The sequence below is a fragment of the Camelus bactrianus genome, chromosome 33 (genome assembly GCF_048773025.1).
Source record: "Camelus bactrianus isolate YW-2024 breed Bactrian camel chromosome 33, ASM4877302v1, whole genome shotgun sequence".
Classification (NCBI taxonomy): Eukaryota; Metazoa; Chordata; class Mammalia; order Artiodactyla; family Camelidae; genus Camelus; species Camelus bactrianus.
The window spans coordinates 15,953,362-15,971,246 of record NC_133571.1 but is presented as its reverse complement, the minus strand read 5'-3'; the positions used below and the strand labels follow the sequence as shown (position 1 = coordinate 15,971,246).

Here is a 17,885-nt window from a genome sequence, read left to right as displayed (position 1 = left end):
ACATCCCTATGCTGGGAGAATGGCACGCCCCAACCCTACAGGGATAGAAGTTCCTGTGGTCAGGACACTTCTGGACCCTGTCCAGTGGACCTCTTCATCTGGCTGTCCATCTGTATCCTTTGTAATAGCCTTTATAATAAACCAGTCAACATAAATAATTCTTTCCCTGTGTTCTGCCAGCCATTCTAGCAAATTACTGAACCCAAAGAGTGGGTCATGGGAACCCCCAACTTCTAGCTGGTCAGTCAGAAGTGCAGGTGACAACCTGAGACTTGCAACTGGCAGCTGATACAGGGTGAGGCGGGGGCAGTCTTGTGAGGTTGAGCCCTTAGTCTGTGGATTTGTGCTAATTCCAGTTAGTTTGTGTCATGAATGAACTGCAGGACATCCAATTGGTGTCTGGAGAGTTGGAGAACTGCTTACTGTGATGGGAAAACCGCCACACATTTGGTATCAGAAGTATTCTGAGAGTAAAGGAAAAGAGTTTGTCCTTTAACATAATATATCATTATTACATAGTACCATATTATTATTTTTTAGAGAAGGGAAAAGAAAGAAGACAGAAAAAGAGAAATAAGAACCATAAAGATCAGAAAGGAAGAAACAAAAGTGATGATGATACAATCACTTATATTGAATCTATAAAACACTAATAAATTATTTTAGCCAGGTTGCAGAATACCAGGTTAATAAATAAAAGCCAGTTGTGTTCTTATAAACTACAGCAACATTTGAAAAATGAACTTGAAAGAAAATTCCATTTACCACAATGCCAAAAAATTAAAAATACCTGAGAACAAAGCTAACAAAAGATACATTAGACCTCCATATTGAAAACTATAAAATATTGCTAACAGAAATGTAAGAAGAAATGGAGAAATATACATTTATGGAACAGAAGACTCCATGTATTAATACTTAATAGTAGTATTAAGATGTCAGTTTTCCCCACACTGATCTGTATATTCAATGTGATCCTTGTCAAGATCCCAGTCAAGATCCCAACAGGTTTTGTAGAAATTGACAAAATGATTCTCAAATGTTGTGTGGGTGTACAAAGGCCCTAGAATAAGTCAATGTCATTTTCAAAAAGAACAAAATTGGGCCAAAAAGAGAAAGAAAAATACCATATTATATCACTTATATGTGGAATCTAAAAAACAACAACAAAAAAGACTAGTGAACTTATTTACAAAACAGAAACAGACTCACATTCATAGAAAATAAACTTATGGTAACCAGGGGGGAAAGGGGTGGGAAGGGATAAATTGGGAGTTTGAGATTTGCAGATACTGACTAATATATATAAAATAGATAAACAACAAGTTTATACTGTAGAGCACAGGGAACTATATTCAATATCTTGTAGTAACTTATGGTGAAAAAGAATATGAAAACGAATATATGTATGTTTGTGTATGACTGAAGTATTATGCTGTACACCAGAAACTGACACAACATTGTAAACTGACTATACTTCAGTAAAAAAAAAAAATATATATATATATATATATACACACCAAAAAAAGAACAAAATTGGAAGACTTACCCTACTTGATCTCAACCCTTATTATAAGTCTTCAATAATCAAGACAATTTGGTTTTGGTGAAAAGACAGACATACAGATCAATGGAGTAGAATAGAAAGTCTTGAAATAGACCACATACACGTGGCCATTTGATTTTCAGACAGGTACCAAGGCAGTTCAATGGGGAGAAGAGAAGTCTTTTCAACAAGTGGTGAGGAACCAACTCAATCTCTGTGCAGAAAAATGAGTAACAACCCATCCCACACACCAGATGTACAGATTAACTCAAAATGGATCATAAACCTAAACCCCAAAACTACAGAACCTGTAAAAGAATACAATATGGACAACCTTTGCGATCTTGGGAAGGACAGACCTTTCTTAGAACAAGAAAGGGCATAAAACAAAGAAGAAAAAGCTCATGAATTAGACTTCATTAAAATTTAAAACATTTGCTCTTCAAAAGACACCATTAAGAAAACAAAAAAACAAACAAAAAGCCAGCTACAGACTTAGGAGAAAATACTTGTAATTTGTATGTATCATATAAAAGACTTAAATTCAGAATATACTTTTTTACATAAAACCTCTTACAGCTCAGTAAGATGACAAATAACCCAATCCTTTAAAAAATGGTAAAAGATCTGAGCAGACACTTTACAAAAGAAGACTCTTAAATGGCCAATGAGCTCAACATCACTAGCCATCAAAAAAAAAAAAAAAAAAAAAAGCCAATTAAAACCAAAATCAGTGGGGAGTACACTCAGTGGTAGAGTGTATGCTTAGCATGCACAAGGTCCTGGGTTCAATCCCCAGTACTCTCATTAATTAAAAAAATTTTTTTGTAATTTTTTTAAAACCACAAAGAGATATCATTACCCACTTAACTAACATGTCTAAAATTAAAAAGCCTGACCGTACCAAGTGCTGGCACACACCTGAAGTGAGCTCTCACACCCTGCTGGTGAAAATGCAAAATATCACATCCACTTTGGGAAACAATCTGATATTTTAAAACAATTTGGTAATTCCTTTAAGAGCCGGACAAGCACCCACCAAGTAGCCCAGTCATTCCTTTCTGCAGAATCTACTCAAGAGACATAAAAAAATGTATGTCCACCTAAACACTATGTAAGTAAATGTTTGTAACAACTGTATTTGTCATCAGCAAAAACTAGAGTGTTTATTAACAGGTGAATGGATAAAGAAACGGTGGAATGTCCCCACAAGGGGATACTAATCAATAATAAAAAAAGGAAAGAATCACTGACGCATGGAACAAAGCGAATGGACCTCAAAAATCCTCATGGTGAGTGACAGAAAGCAGGCCAGAAGACTGTGTGCTGGATGAGCCCCTGTACACAGAATCCCAGCAAATGCTAACTAACACTCTGGCAGGGAGGAGGGTGGAGAGAGAGAGATGGATGACAAAGGGGCACAGGGACGCTGCGGGGGGTGATGGGACTGTTTGTTGCCTTAATTGTGGTGTCGGTCAAAGGCATAGTCATGCTGATCAATTTTGATCAAATTAAACACTTTAAATGTGTGCCATTTACCCTGTGTCCATGTGCCTCAATAAAGTAGTTTAAAACAAAATGTACAAGGAAGGGACTTAGGATCAGAGAATTGGCACAACTCATTAGTAAAAGGGGAACAAGAAGACAGTGATCAGTTTTCCAGGCAGCAGCCATGGCCTGCATCCCATTTCCTTGCCCCCGGCCACCACCTACCCGTCTCACACCCCCGAGACTTTCCCTCTAAAGAGAAGGCTGCCCGCGGGACCTCAGATGCCCGCTCCCATAGACAAGCTCAACCTTTTTATCCCCTCATTAGCTCCCTGCTATTTCCAAAAACAAGGTCCCTTGTGCAGTGGCTGCTTGCCCGGCGGGAGGCACTGACAGCTGCCCCAGCACCAGCCAGACGACACCACTTCACTGGAGGAGGAACAAGACCCTGCTTTCTCCCCAGAAGGAAATTGCTTGCAGATGTTCAAATCCCAGATTCCACCAACATCAGAGGGCACAAACAAACCACAGGCCTACCCGCAGAGGCGAGAACACCCAATTTCACAAGGAATGTCCGGCTCCAGGGAAGAGGAAAGCCGCTGCCCAACCTTTCCCACAGGAGCGGGACACAGATGTCCCCAAATTCCAACCTGTTCACGCTTTTTGACTACCCCGGCCTTAACAAGCTCCTTCACCCGAATACATAATTATATTCTCTACCGTACTGTATAGGCCTGAATTTACACACACACACACACACCTGGGTCCCGGATCTGTCAGCGGGAGGAATGCCACCTCAAGTGGGGTGAGGCACGTGACAGGTCTCTGTCGACTGCCCAGAGCCAGACAAATGTCGTGTATTATTATCGCTTCACACACTGCGTATTTTGATGTGAAAGTGTACATGCTGCATTTCCAGTAAGAGCCCCGCGAGGCTGGAAGCGACCTGCCGGCTCTTGTGAGAGCCCCACAGCCCTCCAGGCACCAAGCGTGGCCTGTGGGAGACCTCTGAGTTCTACCCTGGTGGCTCCCTGAACGGCCAGCAGAGCATCACTGAAAGCAGCCCCCACGGAATGAGAGCAGATGTGTGCAAGTCATGGGAGGCTGGTGGAAAAGTACCTTTTTTTTAAAAGCAAGTTTGGGAGTTCTCAAATGTCCAAGGCTGAGTTAGTATTTCAGGACAAGAGAATGAGCTCCACCTTCAGAACCCGTATCACCAGGTCCTAAGGAGCCTTTAAATTAGTTACAGAACCTTAAGGCAGAAACGGCCCTCCTCCACAGCACAGAATGAGGGGAAGTTCCTGCACAGTACGGCCCAGGGAGGAGAGGCTTGACTTCGACCTGGCTCATATGCAAAAGGAAGGGCGGAACCAGGTTCAGACCTGACGCCATGACAACCACATTACAGTTTGCCAACAGAGTCTGCAAAGCCTTCCTGAGCCCCAGATGTCCCTGCCAGGTCCCAGGAGTAAAGAAGGGATGGATCAGACACTGCCTTATCCTCATGGAACTTAACAATCTCAGAATATTTACCCAAATTCACAGTTGTTGAAAAAAAAAAAAAAAGGCTGTTTTTGATTCAAAAAAACATTTTTGGCAAAATCACGAGCCCATGTTGCAGGGTGGGAATATGAATGGGTGCAGCTGCGGGGCTCTGGGTACCCTCTATAGTTTATCATCACGATGGGCATCGCTGGCCTCCACCACTGGCCACGTGGGTCCCTGACACATGGAGGCACCAGCCAGGTCCTCACACAGCCAGGAACAGGGGAGGGCAGGAGGGGCTGACCTCTCGCCATCGGGCTCCTGCGCTGCTAGAGACGTACACGTTCGTCTTGCTTGCCAAGTTCTTTCCCACCGAACCTAAAGTGCAAGAAGAGTGATTATTTTTCATTTCACGAATATGTCAGCGAATGCAGGAATTCCAAGTCGCCCAGCAAACCGCAGACAGCGCTGACTGCCGCAGGTGCCGGCGGTCCACCCGGCGGGGAGCCCCAGCAAGGCCGGCTTACCCGTGGCGATGATGAGACCGGGCGCCGACTCCTTGGACAGGATGGGCATCCACCGCAGCTGGAGGCTGAGCAGCTGGCTGAGCCGCTGGGACAGGTGGAGGGAGCAGCCCTGCGAGAGCTGCGGGGACACAAGTTCCAGGCACCGTCAGCACAGGACACGCCATCTCCACCTCCCTCCGAACACTGCACCCTGTTGCACCAGTGCTGCGGGTAGCCCAGAGGAAGAAGACCAGCCCAAAGGAAAAGAGAGCCACAGCCCGCTGTCCCCACATCCCACCCTCCCAAGGTGGATGTGACCGTCGGAACCAGGAAAATGCCTCTCATTGGGAAAAAGAGAAAAATCCTCGTAAAAATTCCTTCTGAGGCTCTCGGAGAACAGCAATCAGAAATCCGTGCCTGGTTAACCTATGATGGAGAAGACTATGAAAATGAATGCATGTATGTTCTCACGTGACTGAAGTATTCGTGCTGTACACGAAACAGAAATGGACACAACATTGTGAATCGACTGTACTTCAATAGAGATATATTTAAAATGCAAAAAAAAAAAAAAAGAAAAGGAAGGAAGGAGAAGAAAGAAAGAGAGAAAGAAGGAAAGAAGGAAACAAAGGAAGGAAGGAAGGAAGGAAGGAAGGCAGGAAGGATCCATGCCAACGCTAGCAGACAGAGAGTTACCACTCTTTCTCCCCAGGTTACCTATAGGTTCTTTCTCGTGGGACTCACAACGCAAGACAAACAAAATGATTTCATATTACTTATTTTCTAAGTCAGTGGAGACGTATTTCAAATAGTATTCAAGCAATTCCGTCAGAGGAAAAACTAACACTCAGAAGTCAGAAAGCCTCACTGATAACCTCCCACATGTACAACCTAGGAGATACATAAACACCGAAAGATCCACATTAAACATTTTGAAGTAGTCCACATTTGTACAAAAAGTCTACCGGTGTCCTTGGCAAGGACCTCAAGTTATTCCAACTGGCCTCCATCACTTAGGTTCAGATTTTAATAGTTCTGCAAACAACCCTTTTGCTCTAGGGTCATGCCCGACTCTCCTGGCCAGAAAGGGACTGTCGAACGTTCTTTAGCCTCGTCCAGTGTTCTAGACAGGCTACGTCTATTTGTGCTTACGTTACAGGTAAAAACTGACACTCTCTGTTAGATACACTTTTTTTTTTTAACGCAAGGATCTCCCTAACAAATATCCATCTTGCTACCAGCAAAGTTTAGCAAGTGAAAACTGGAGTAAATTCAGGTGGGTCTCCAAGAAATATCTGCCAATTCGCCTTTTCTGTCACCACCTAAAATCAGAAGTAGAAACTAAAAGCTGATGACTAACTGTTGTCCAGTTCATAAATAAACTGATCGGTCAGGGGTACAAGGAGCTCAGTTTAAACAATCCCACTCATTTTATTAAACCAAGGTTTAGACCCCCACCCACGTCCTGCAGTGAAGGAATGGCATCTTGGTGTTTGCCTGTAGCTACCTGCACCCTGCCTCTCTCCCAAGCTAGACGTGGTGCGGTAAGCCCAGACCTGCTGCCCAACAGGGAAGAAAAGTCAAGAAGGGCATCCAAGATCAAGAGTCTCCAAAATAATTTTCCCAAGGGCCACAGATACAGCATGTAGGAGAGTCAATATATTTCACCACCGTGGACAAACAAAATTCGAAAATCCAAGAGATCAGGTAATTGTCTAATAAAAATGTTATGGCTTCTCCAGAAATGAGAACTATTGCTTTTTTCTCCCAACCAAGTTCCTTCTGCCCACCTACTTGACACACCCTAGGTCCCCTAGAGAAATGAGAGTGGAGGTGAGGGGTGTTACATAAAGCAGGGAACACAAGCCACACATCTCCCGAGGGAAAAGGAAGGAGCTGCTTGGGAGAATGGGAATTCTTAATGGGGCCAAACAGCACATTTTAGTATCATGAGCTCTTCTGATGAAGTCACAGAGAGGAAAAACTGTAGAATCCTAACCTATATACAGGGAAGAACTTTAAAAGATGTTCTGCAGAAATAATTACTTACGGCGAGGGTTTCTGAACTGTCTTGGTTCACGGCACAATTGGTGTCTCAGTAATTTTTTTTTTTAATAGCAGCCTCAGGCCAGAAGAAATAGTAATTTTTTTAACATAGTTAAGTCCAAACAACTTAGTAAATATATGTCCTGAAAACTTAGAAACTTAGTCACAGATCAAAATAATAGTGTGTACATGTATTTGTGTATGTATATATAAATGGAAAGAAAACATACAATTTTTATTTCCTTCATAAATAACCACAGTCACTCATCACTTAGTAAGAGGATGTGGACACCTGTTAGGTGCTGCACGGCTTTTTGGGATCTCATCAGATACCACCCACCGTCATTTCCTGCCCCACTCTGATTTTTTCACTTGCTCTTTATCACATCAACTGCCAAGAATGCAGCTTCACAAAGACATGTCATCAAAAGACAGACAGCATGAGCTAAAGCTCAAACTGTGAAACTAACTCAAGACAGTGGTAACTCACATGGTGACCAACAGACGTCAAGCACTGCGCTATTTCCTTCGAAAACTTAAAATACCCCATGGCGCCCCGTGAGTTCACTACCGTACCCCAGGGTGTCTCGGTGCAGAGTTTGGGAACTGTAAGGGGAGACCTACAGCTAAGAGCGTCTATTAAAAATCCAAACAAGAGTAAAGCCTCTGTACCTCACAGTTGATTTTCTCTCCGTATCCCGTGAAGGCTGGGGCCTGAAGGAATTCCCAGGTTCCCCCTTTGTCAAAGGTGATGACGGATCTCATGTTCTCCTCGCTCATGGAGCCATTAATCAGAGTAGCAATGTACACCCCCTGCAACCCCTCCACGCGGTGAAAGTCAGCAAATGGTTCATTCATAAAATACCTACAATAAGAGAAAATAAACGGCTGTGAACTTGAACTCATCATTTGCTTGGTATGTTTTTATTTTTAATAACATAAAATTTAACCGTTTTAAAGTACACAATTCAGTGGCACTAAGTACCTTCCCGATGTTATGCAACGATCATCACCGTGTAGTTTCAGGGCATTGTCATCACCCCGCAGGGAAACCGTGTACTCACGGGCAGTTACTCCCCACGTTTCCTCCCCATCCCAGGTGCTGGCAACCACTGATCAGTTTTCTGTCTCTATGGATTTGCGTATTGTGGACACTTCATGTAAATGGAATCATACAATATGTGACCTTTTGTATCTGGTTACTTTCCTTCAGCACCATGTTTTCAGGGTTCATCCACGTTGTATCAGTACTTCATTCTTTTTTTCCCTTTAATTTTTTATTGACGTGTAGTTGATTTACAACGTTAGCTGCAGGTGTACAGCAAAGTGATTTAGTTATACATATATTTTTTTCTTTTCATATTCTTTTCCATTATGTTATTATAAGAAATTGAATGTAGTTCCCTGTGCTATACAGTAGGTCCTTGTTGTTTATCTATTTTATATGTAATAATGTGTGTCTGTTAATCCCCAATCCCTATTTTATTCTTCCCCGCTCTTTCCCCGTTGGTAGCCATAGTTTGTTTTCTACGTTCGTTAAGTCTGTTTTTGGTTTGTAAATAGAATTTCTATCTTTTTTTTTTTAAGATTCCACATGTAAGTGATAGCATATGATATATTTGTCTTTCTCTGACTTACTTCACTTGATATAATAATCTCTAGATCCATCCATGTTGCTGCAAATGGCATTATTTCATTCCTTCTTATGGGTGAATAATCTGCCCTTTTTTAAAAAAAAAAGTGATTTTATTTTATTTATTCTAGTTTTTTCAGTTTTGAGGGCAAGATGCTCATCTGATCAATCACTCCTCACTTGAGGTTCAGAATGTTGAACGCAACACAGAAAAGTCGGTGTTGGAGGCACATTTATTTCTCCACTAACAAAACTGACCCCAAATCTTCCAGTGAGCCTTGACAAACAGGAAACAAGAAACCAAACTTGCCAGATACTAATTATGCTGCTGGGGCTTAAACCTAAGCCCATGTGTAAGAACACAGCTGAGGGGCCCCATGGCCACTGTGCAGATACTCACAACAAATGAGCCAACAACACCCTGATCCGACAGGATCGCACAGAGTTTGTGTCACGGAGCAGAGCAGAACCCCATCCTGAAGACGCGGTACCCCTAACCAGGGTGGCTCTGGAAACCTTGAAGTTATGCTTATGAACAGGGAATCAGAGCAACAAGACCCTCCCCGGCCCCGACCGCTACGATCTCACTGGGATAGCAGTTCTGCAGGAACACACGTTACAGACGTAACAGATCTCTGAGAAAGGGTAACCACAGCGCACACGGCTTCCTGCCATCTGTCACACGAACCTGGAGCTCCACGACTGTGCTGCCACCTCAGACACAAAGATGCACAGGCAAGCGGCAGGGCTACTCAAGCCCAAGAGACAGGGTGAGGACCTAAGGGAAGTACCAGTGCCGAGACCACCTCTGCCCACCCAGGGCTTCCTTTGGTCTGTTTTAGTTGTTTTCCAGTTGCTTCCTCGGGAATCAGTCCGAGGTCTGCCACCCTCCTGCCCTGTGTCCCTCGGCTCTCCTGCTCGGGAGCCCATCACCCTGAGGTCCGCCGTCCTCGGGTGTACTGGCTTCTTCCCAAACCTCTGGGAGGTCTGCGTTTCACTTCGAGGAGCCCTGTCCCTTTCCCTGGCCTCTTTCCTGGAGTTTAATCTTTTAGATCTGAGCAGGGGCCCTGTGCTGCCCACGTTCCTCCGCCTCCAGGTCCTGGTGCATCCTGGCACCTCCCCTCTGACGCCTCCCACCCCGCCACAATCTGACTCACCCCAAGCACACCCCCGAGTTGCTGTCTTCCGTTTTCTCTCACTGGCTCTCACCGCAGCTTCTCCCCTTGCCAGGCGGCTCAGGAGGCCCCCCTTGGCCCCCACGGGACGCCCCACAGGCCTGAGGTCTCTCCCACCCATCTGTGTAGACGCTACCCTCTACCAAGGTCAGGTGGTCGCCCCAGTAAGAACTCCTTCTCCAGGGCTCTAAGTAATGAGATCCAGGTCCCTGGCACCATACGTTCCTAATGAGCTCAAAGAAGAGCTTAGTTCCAAAACCACACAAGGTTCTGTTTGGTTCTGTTGGTTTCTTTAAGCCACCTGCCCACATAACCTAATTCACCATTCTCTCATTTCGTCACACTGTGATGGAGACATGGATGACAAAGGTTGTTCAAGGGAGCATGTCTGAACATCTCCAGTCCTGAGATAAAATCTGAAGAAAAAAACATTAACTGAGTTTATCAATCTTGACGTAAATCTATTTTCAACGTCCCAACCACACTAATGTCAGGGAGGCAGGAGGGACACCTGTAACTGCGTAAGGCCGTCTGTCTGTCTATGGTGGCCGTGTGGCCACGTGACTGAGGCTCCCACTTCCTGGGGGGCTGCACTGTGCAGCTTCTGGCTCCTACTCTGCCCTGTCACCATCTCCATCCTGAACAGCTGACAAATACAGGGGCTGTGGTTTGTCAGCCCCACAGCTGGAGGCTCTCAAAGGTGAAAAACAATGAGTCCACGATAGACCTGAGACATAGCAGTTCATCATTTTACTTATAGAACAGGAAGGAGACTATTACTCACCCATAAAAAGGAATGAAGTATCGACAGCTATTGCATGTGGATAAACCTTGAAAACATTACACAAAGTAAACAAAGCCAGACACAATGGTCAGATGTTGGGGTGGGATTCTATTTCTATGAAACAGCCAGAACAGAGATAGAAGTAGCCCGGTGGTTGCCAGGGGCTGGGGGGAGGCAAGAGTGGGGAGAAACTGCTGAAGGGGTAAGGCGTTTTCTCTGGGGGAAATGAAAATATAAATGTTTGGGAATTAGACAAAGCTGGTGGTTGCACAACACTGTGAATGTGCTAAATGCCACTGAGTTGTGCACTTTAAATAAACGGTTAAGCTGATGTTATGTAACTTTCACTGCAATAAATTATTTTTTTTTTTAAAAAGCCACAGGAACCAGCCCACAGGGGCTGCGACAGACCAAACCAGAACAACCTGAGGATGAGTCACGGCAGGAACGGTTTATACGCATTAGAAGACACTGGGTAATAAATTACCTGTGAATCTGTACCAGGGGAGAAAAAGGAGTAAAAGATGGCAGCACCTCCAAAGGAGAAGAAATGGAGTGGAAAGGCACCATCAGAGACCACACGGGAAGTCCTCGGCTCAGAGAGCTAATAGGCATCTCCTGGCTAATAAGTCGAACTGGAACTCCTGGTCTTTTCCCCACACCTGCACCTCGCCCAGTCCGCCCTGACCGTGAGGAACCATCCTTGTACCAGCTGCTGGGGTCAAGCAGCAGTGGGGCCCTGATGTCTCCTTCCAATGTCCAATCCATCAGCAAAGACATCAGCTAATGGTCAGAATTTGACCCTTTCTATCACCTCCGCTGCCACTGCCCTGAGTCCAGCCAGCGCCAACCTCCAATGCCTGGATTTGTGCAGGACCCTCACGGAGAGACCCCGCTGCCGCTCGTCCCCTCCAGACACGTGGAAGTCTGCTGTCTAACTTCCACCCAGCATCTGGGGTGACATCTTTAAAATATAAGTCATGTGAGTGTTGACAAAATTATTGATAACACTGCCCCTTTATGTTTTATGCACTTTTCTTCATATAATGCGATTCAAATTTGTTTTAATGGTGTAAAAAAAATGAAACAGGTTAAATCAAACGATGTCCATCTTCTGGTCGTGCTTAAAAGCACAAAATAAAGTTCTTTCTATGCCCTCAAGCCACCTAAGCCCTACTCTCCTGGTTCCTGGATCTTGGATTCTCTCTTCCCTCCTTCAGGTGTTTGATCCACTCTGGCCTCCTCTCTGCTCCTAAAATAAACCAACAAAGTTCCACCCTCAGAGCCGCTGTGCCTGCTGTTCCCTCCACCTGCAATGCTGTTCCCTCCACCTGCAATGGTCTTCCGCAGGTATGTGCCGGGCCCTCTCCTTCAGGCACCTGCACCTGTCACCCCCTTGAAGCAGCCTTTCACGACCAGCCAATATAAAATTATACACTTGTAACCCCCAGTCCTCTTATCTCACTTTATTTCTCTCCTCAGCACTTACCATTACAGACAGATCACACACTTGTTTATACAGTCTTCCCCCAATTAGACCTGGCCCTTGTTCCGAGTTTTCCTTGCGGTTTACATGATTTCCCCACTGTGCAGGGAACACCACGGGGCACCGAGCAGCAGCGTGCTTGCTGAGTGAACTGATGACAGAATGAACTGGCACCATGAAGAGGGACAGTGGGCAGCAACGACATGCCCTCTGACCTGGTGTCACGGCCTCAGAGCCAGACTGCACTGAGGACCAGTCAGCCAGCGCCACCAGACAGCTCTTTCCAAGAGAAGAGAGGAACCCTAATCACAGTCAGACACACAGAAGTCTGCTTCGGAGGATGACAAATGAGGGTAACTGGACTCGTGGCACTAATGGATCACAGGCCACCCAGGGATTCATGGCATCCACCCTCCCAACCCCCAGACTCCTTGCGGCCCAGAGAATGCCCATTACTGCACGACAAGACCATGCGAGTTACTGATAAAGGATCAATGTTGCTGGTGTCTCTTCACAGACACTACAGAAAAATACCTTGCAATTCCTGGGGGAAAAACAGAGTGATGACGTCAGTTAGCCAGAGTCACCGGGAGGCAGGGCCTCACGGCCTCGTCCACCTGCTGGCCCTGAGCTGATGGAACTTGGCAAGTGTTCCTTCCCACAGGCTCCAGGACCACAAAACCAGACAACTGAATGAAAGGAACCCAAAGGGGTGACTGACACAGGGGCTGTGACCCTAACTGTCCCCTGGAGCAGCGGTGCTCAGCCTCTGCATCACATAAAAATCACCTGGGGAGCTTTTTAAAAACCCTCACACCCCCACGACACCCTAAACTGAATACTACGTGACTTCAGGGAATGGGTGCCAGGTATCAGGGTTTCTAAAAGCTCCCCAGGTAAGTCCACGTGTACGGCTCCTGTTGAAAACCATCCGACAAGAGGCTGTGTTGGGATGAGAGAGCCGGGAGGGACGCACAGTCTCCTTACCTCACCAGGGTGTCACTGCCCACCCCTCCTGGGCTGTAGTACAGGACATTCTCCAAGGACAGGGAGAACTTCAGCCCCTCTGCCTCTGAGATGTACAGGTTGGTGCGGTTGTTACTATGACTGACACACACAAACACCTGGTCCTCGGAGGCGTCTGCGATGTAATATTCCTTTGGCATCAAAAGTCAAAAAAAGACACGAGTCAAAAAAACCGCCTATGCCCCATGGACTGTCCCTCTGCACCCTAAAGCAACAACTTCCAAACATCCCTGGGACGAATGTGGGCTTGGAGCCCAAGGAAGGCCTCCCAATCCTGGAGAAGAAGCTTGGTTGACCCTCTCTTTGGAGAACCTGAGGCTGCCATGTGGCTGGAGCAGGTCCCTCAGCGGCAGGTGGAGCATAAAATAAGAATGCCACAGAACTCTACAAATGACCCAGAAGCCTCTTGGTAGATCAGGGGTCTCCTGATCAGTAGCACAAAGTACAATACGGACTCACATGTACTTCCCTCCCTCTCGTCTTCTCTAAGGAAGGTGGAGCACAGAGAAAGCAAAGAACTGACGAGCGTGTTCTCCGTCTCACAAGCCTCTGAGCCACTGACCTCCCGTCACACCCACTCCTAGCATCACGGCCTTCAAATGCCACCTCCGTCCTGTGGTCACTTCTCTGACAACCCCGGCCCACCGTGACCTCCCCTATCGCTCTGTCTTCCAACACATACTGCACAGTCAGGCCGTGGACTATGTGTGGTATCTTCCTCTGCTCTGTTCTCAGGCTCTCTAATTCATCTGTTTCTAAAAGGGTGAGACTCAAATCTTATCCTCTTTTGGACCCTCACCCTCTGTGAGCAACACAGCAGGTACTCATAACTAACTACTGCCGTCACTAACCTCCCATCCCTTCAGCACTGACACACTGAGCCCCCGGACTCTGGCTCCAAACCTCTCTGCCAATCCTTCCCCACTTAAACCAAATTAAGGCTCCCATTCAGCTCCACTTCAAAGAGTGAAGAGGGAAAAAGCAGAGCAAGATGCCCAAAGCATCATGGTTCCCTCTCGAGACTTATTTAGTAAGTGCCTTCAGGGAGCCTTCATCAAATACCCACCCGAGAAGGACCTCCCCCATCCCCCTTCCCCGACCTCCGTATGGGACAACAGCAGTCCTTCCCACCCACTCCCAGCAGACCCCACTCACAGTAATAGGATGTCTTGTGACAAACTGGGCTGCTCTCATGGGCTTCCGGCCAAAGGAGACCCAGAGCTGAACAGAAGATGGCTGCGGACTCCCGAAGAGATGCTGCCAAAGAGGAGAGGAGAAAAAAACAATCAATGGTACCACACGACAGCCACTCAAAGTAAGTGAGAGAGGAAACAGAAAGGTCAGACCCCTCTGATTCTAGTAAAAACACAAAATCAAGAACGTGACCACAAATGCACATTTTTTGCAACAGCTGCTGTCAATGGGCCTGGTGTGCAATAGACATGAGAGGCTCCACAGATGTTCCATGAAGAGAAAGGATAACGGTGTGATGGAGAACTTGAGCCCGGGAAGGGGAATGAACAACGCAGAAGCTTAAGCAGAGGGCAAAAGGGAGAGGACCGGGTGACGGGGCCGAAGAGGCAAGTGGGCGGAGCCTGCAGCCCCCAGGCCACCACAGGGTGAGGTCGGCCACAGACCACGCGTACAGAACACACCCTCGACCCCATTCCTATCTGCAGATCCCGAGGGTCCTGGAGTCACAGGGCTTTCATTTGTACCACGGGTGGAAAGAAATTTTCATCGATTCTATTCTTCAATCTTTTAATACTTCTCATTGATGAAGGTGTCTTTTGCTAAAATACGTTTTCTTTGGTAGAATCCAGAGTGTTCCACAGGATGCTGACCACATCACACTGCATTTCAGAGAGATGAAACCACATCTGGAATCTTGAAGACGTGTATGAAAGAACTAGATTAAGAGCAAGCTCTACCACCTGAGGAAATCTCTAAATTTCTCTAGCTCCCAGTTTATTCATCTACAAAATGAGATGCTGACTTGAATCAGGACACGGCATATGTGTTTAAATGGTCCAGGGACCCTACATATATATATACACACACATACAGATATATATGCACATTTTCTGTGCAGACGAACTCATTCATTTTGCGAGGGAGGGGACATACATTTTACTAGATTCTCAAGAAGGTCAATGATTCATAAAAGAACCACTGTAAAAGCTCTACATGGCTTTTTCCAGGTCTACATGTATGTGACTAGATGCTGAAGGCAAACATTGCATATCTCCAAGGACAGACAGGGAGACCCACCCGCATGTGGACACAAGTCACAAGCAGGATGATCATGAACCGTATTAGAAGGCTGGGCCCCCAGCCAGAAGGGGTGACCTGCCATAGTTTACGACAGATGTTAAATTCCTACAGAACATGGGACACACCAATTTCTCTTAACTGTAATATAACAATTAAATAGCTGGTCAAATTCATCACCAAGCTGATGAGATTATTTTTATTCATTTGGGCAGGAGTATACGTGTGTACACACACACTTGCACACACACACACACACACATGCACAAAAAATTTTTTTTCAGGCCGCCGCTAACATTGGTTAAAAGTAGTTGGCTTTAAAGAAGCCACGTTGGGAAGTGAAAAACACTGCCTTTCCAAAATGGCTCCCTGAAAACCACATTAACAGCTTATACTCAGTGCGGGGCTGCAGAAATGATGGATCTATTAAAAACACAGTATGTATTACCTGAATGAGAAAAGAGTTCCCAGCAAAACTGCTATGGATAAATTCCAAAAGCCCCCCTGAAGTCAATAAAATTTCAGAGCGATGGATAAAGGTCAGATGATTTGCTTAAGTCATTCAACATAAATCCTCATGAATATACACAAATGCAGAGGTATCAGTGAAACACATTTTTTATGCTTTATGCTTTTTCACTACTTCCTACTGCAATTATATCTTAGAAAGGACTTGTTTTTCTCAGTGACACTCAGGCCCGATCATTAGTTAAATATTCAAAACATCCATCCCACTTCCTTCTGAGAGAATTATTCCTAAATCTGGATAATGAGGTTCACTCCTAATACATTCTCAAAAGCATTATTGTAATATTTCACTACCACCAAGAAACGCATTACCAATTAAACTGTGGCGCACTATTGATGATAAGAGGTATTGTAAGGCCTTAATACTTTCCTTAATAAGCCATGGGTTTTGTTGTTCTAGTTGGGTTTTTCTTTATTATAATAAAACGTACTTGTGAAAAACATTCAATGGTGCAGACAGGTGGAGGGAAAAATGCAGAGGTTCTGCTCCTGCTCTGCTCCTGAGAGCCTACTGGTCACTGGCTCTTGGCCACTCCTTCAGCAATGTTCTGTCCCATCACAAGTGATCATATGTGTACAGTGACAGACACAGCTACACCTGCCCCAACAGCCATTATCCCTTCCCTGCGGCAACAGGACCCTGACGGCCCCCCAAAGGAAGATTAAGGTTCTCTTCCTTTTGTACAATTCTATGTGGTCATGTGACCGAGTACCAGTCAATGAGATAAAAAAGGGCTATTGTACTGGGTTTTTCAGTAAGATGCTGAAAGGGACTGAATCAGCTGGAAGGGGACCTATTTTGGCCTCTCTGCCTGTCCTTATTCCTCCCAACTCCAGAAGACTTGAAGGCTAGTCCAAATGTCTTGGGCCATGAGTGAAACTTGAGAATGGAAATCATTAGTTTGGACGGTAGAACAGAAAGACAGAGGCCTGGGTCCCCGGTAACACCAGGGCACCAGCATGCCAGCCACAGAGTGCCCACCTCCAGGCAGCACTGGTGAGAGAAAAATCAACTTCCATCTTGGCTAAGCCACTTCAGTTTCCAGTCGATTACCAGTAGCTGAACCCAATGCCAAATTGATACAGGCAATTTCCTCTTCCACATACAAATTAGGTCATGAGAGAAATACTGCTGTGCAACTCAACTCTTTTCATTAACAGTATCTTAGTGTTCTACAACTTAACTTTTTTTTTTCTTAATCAACAATGTATCTCAGACATCTTTCATTTAACAGCTACCGATGGCCATTTAGGTTATTTCCAGAAGTCCTCTTCAACGAGGGTACTTGTATATATTATCTTTTCTCAGAGCTACACAAGAATATTTGCAGGATGCAGCCTTAGAATTCCCAGGTCAAATCTTTATTTTTGATAGAGAGCGTGAATGGCCTTCCTGAAAGGCTACACCACTTAACACATCTGCCAGCACACATAACTTCACCAACAACTGGGAATTATTTAAATGCTCTAATTTATGCCAATATTATCAGGCCTGAATATTTATAATACGATTTTTTTTCATTTGGTGTTTTTCTTTCTTTTTTTTCAATGGAGGTACTGGGGATTGAGCCCAGGATCTCAAGCATGCTAAGCATGCACTCCACCACTGGGCTATTTCCCTGCCCCTGGTGTTTTCATTTCTGACAAGTAAATAAAAATTAATGTAAGAATCAGAATAATTTGTATTTCAGAGAGTCCATTTACATTCTTGTCTGAGATTCTGTCAATAGCAAAAAGAAAAGAAAGGGCAGGAGGAAAGAGTAGAAAAGAATTAAATAAATGACATATTCTGGCCAAGGGAAGGCCAAAGGATGTCATAATGACTTAGTCAACGAAAAGTTTCACAGAGAAAACTGGTGAGAGAAATGAGGGACCCCAAGACAGGTGGTGGACAAAGATACCAGTCCAGAA

At 45.3% G+C, this 17,885-nt stretch overlaps 1 protein-coding gene across 1 annotated transcript in view; it reads right to left on the bottom strand.

Moving 5' to 3' along the window:
* SORL1 (sortilin related receptor 1) overlaps positions 1-17,885 on the bottom strand; it is a 147,542-nt gene that overhangs the window by 86,709 nt on the left and 42,948 nt on the right. The window contains exons 7-11 of the mRNA XM_045504513.2: positions 14,331-14,432; positions 13,137-13,306; positions 7,744-7,936; positions 5,047-5,164; positions 4,824-4,897 (exon numbers count right to left, since the gene is read on the bottom strand). Coding sequence (XP_045360469.2) covers positions 4,824-4,897; positions 5,047-5,164; positions 7,744-7,936; positions 13,137-13,306; positions 14,331-14,432 — 657 coding nt within the window. The remainder of the gene's footprint in view (positions 1-4,823; positions 4,898-5,046; positions 5,165-7,743; positions 7,937-13,136; positions 13,307-14,330; positions 14,433-17,885) is intronic.